Here is a 2,500-nt window from a genome sequence, read left to right as displayed (position 1 = left end):
AGAGGCTCAAATCTATTGCGAGTACCAATGTTATCGCTGGGAATTGTCTGTTGATTGCGTTTATTCTTCATACTTTTCGCCGGATGGGTGTTTTCCACAAGGGACCAACGATCAACTCCCTTTTGTGGACGGCTGTCACATTCATTCTTCTCTTGGACAATGATCTTTAACGCCAGTCTTATTGAATCATTCTCTTGTTCCAAGGACAATACTCGGTTTTCAAAGGACAGGCATTTTTCCTCTAGTTCTTCGATATCTTTTTCTTTTTTGCGTAAAGACGACAACAAATGATCATACCTCGTTTTATAATCAATGCCCTCAGCGGCTACCATGTGTTCTTCTTTCTTTCGTATATTTGCCGACAAGAGATTTGCATTTCCTTCTACCTTTTTCTGTAGTTTAAGACCCTCTATGTCAGCATTCATCACAGAATACGGTCGCTCGTGGAATAAACTTTCCTGTCCTTCTCTGTCGGGCGATGTTTGTTGAATACCACTTGTATAAGATCCTTCAGACAACGCAGAAGGCGACATTGTTTGGCTCTCAGTTTGCACGGCAACCGTAGATGTATTCAACCCCAGAATGTTAGTTGTCATTCCGGGCATGTTATGAACTAATTTAACTAACCTATAGCCATGTTTCATCATGGCTACTGTGGCAGCCTTCTCGTAAAACAATGGCAACAAGCTACCCAAGCATGGCAAAGGGTTAGGCAGTTCAGTTACAGATGCGTGATAAGCAGCCCATGAAAGATGAATACCTTTGGTAAGCTCCTCATAAATATGTTGTTCACAGTACTTCAACCAGTGAACTTGTTTTTCAATGGCAATAGACAACTGATCCGTGCACACCTGCTTGACTTGTGGCAGGGACGTTTACTTCTGATGTTTTTATAGAAACAAGAGGAACTAAGGAATACGTGTCAGGCAGTGTGATATCTCTTGAAGCGGACCTGGCTGAACAAAGATTAAGCCTTTGCACTCACTGGTTGGCTAACGTCTGAAAAAAGAAATATCATTTAAAATATTCTTAATCTAAGAATGGTTTTGTTTTTAGAGCGTTGTTAACTCAGGAAATTTCAGTCTGAACTAAAATAAATTGAATGGCATTTTTGTTTTATCCGTCATCGTATCTTTGAGGCCGACAACCATTTAATAGTTTAACACGCTCCGTTTGCCAGATTTGTGTCACTCCATAATTTTTCGTTTAAAATCAAATAATAAACCTACTTAAACATTTCCTTCTTGAACCTTTTTTTTTATAACATCTGATGATTTCTCACAGTTTTTCATTCATCTCAAGTTATAACGCTTATATTGAGCTTATAACGCTTTTCTTGAACACCGGCTCACATATACGGATAAAAATAAAAATCACTGAACTCTTCGTTTTTAAAAGAACAACTTAACTTTGTTTCACTTCGTAACGAAATGAATTTTACCTCATAGAAGGATGGAGTATAAAACATGAGTTGATACTTACAGTTCAGATGGTGAAATTCCGTGTAAAACAAGAAAACGTACCTCTCAACAACTCCACTGTCACGCCGGTCACCGGGGAGGTAAAGCGCATGTTGTATGGAAACACCGCTGGCTTTTTATTACCATTTACTGTTTAAAGATTTTCATTAAGTTACAACAAATTTAAATAAAAGGAACCTAGTAAATATTTTCTCGCTAAAACATAAAGGAAGTGAAATTCATGTGGAATTGAGCTTTATAATGACTACGCATATATGTCGTCTTTTTTCGCCTTTTTCTACTACAAAAAGGCATTATATTTTTACATTTGAGCACAGCTTATTAAATTTTCATACTTGGCCTTTATTTTACCTATACCAACACTTATTTCACACTGTAATCAACAAATTAAATTATTTCATAGCTCATAATGGCACGCTTCTTTTGACACACCGCAACTGAGACTTACTTACAAAAAAATCCCCCCTCCCCACCCCCCTGGGGTATTTTTTTTGTGGCACCCCTTCTGAAATGATTATTTATACTCTAAACTACATTTATGCCAAGTTTGGTGTTTTTACGCGTCTTGTCACGATTTTCGTAATTTTCCGACCTAACAGACCGGACTATACAGGAAAGCCGTTAACGCAATAAAATTCATTTACAGCCCGCTTTGAAAGGGTGTTTTTTTGTGTTAAAAGATTTTGACCAATCACAAGAGTTGAAAACAAAAGCCAAGAAACGTTTACAATTTTACATGTTCCCCACATACGATTTCTGTGGAATTCATTTAAACTGAGACCAGATGAAAGATGGAAGATGGTTGGAAAGTAAGGATGAATGTAATACTGCTTTTATGAAGTTTTGTTAACTTTTGCTGTTTAAGCCAATCAGATGTAAGTACAGACAATAGAAAAGTTATCACCTTTTTGCATACCAATTGAATTACAACATGTTCGTTGCCGTTGTTGCTATCGTTCTTATCTGGACCGTTTCTTAAAAAGTATTTGCCTTGATTTCACAGTGTCTGTCTTGTATTG

At 37.1% G+C, this 2,500-nt stretch overlaps 1 protein-coding gene across 1 annotated transcript in view; it reads right to left on the bottom strand.

The window, feature by feature from the left end:
- LOC138046854 (uncharacterized) overlaps positions 1 to 605 on the bottom strand; it is a 2,283-nt gene extending 1,678 nt beyond the window's left edge. The window contains exon 1 of the mRNA XM_068893432.1: positions 1 to 605. This exon is cut by the window's left edge and continues 198 nt beyond it. Within this exon, the coding sequence (XP_068749533.1) occupies positions 1 to 605 (605 nt within the window).
- Between the last annotated feature and the right edge of the window lie 1,895 nt (positions 606 to 2,500).

The sequence above is a fragment of the Montipora capricornis genome, chromosome 4, assembly GCF_036669925.1.
Source record: "Montipora capricornis isolate CH-2021 chromosome 4, ASM3666992v2, whole genome shotgun sequence".
In the NCBI taxonomy this organism is placed as follows: domain Eukaryota; kingdom Metazoa; phylum Cnidaria; class Anthozoa; order Scleractinia; family Acroporidae; genus Montipora; species Montipora capricornis.
Note: the sequence above shows the minus strand (reverse complement) of the source record. Positions and strands in the feature narration are given on the sequence as shown.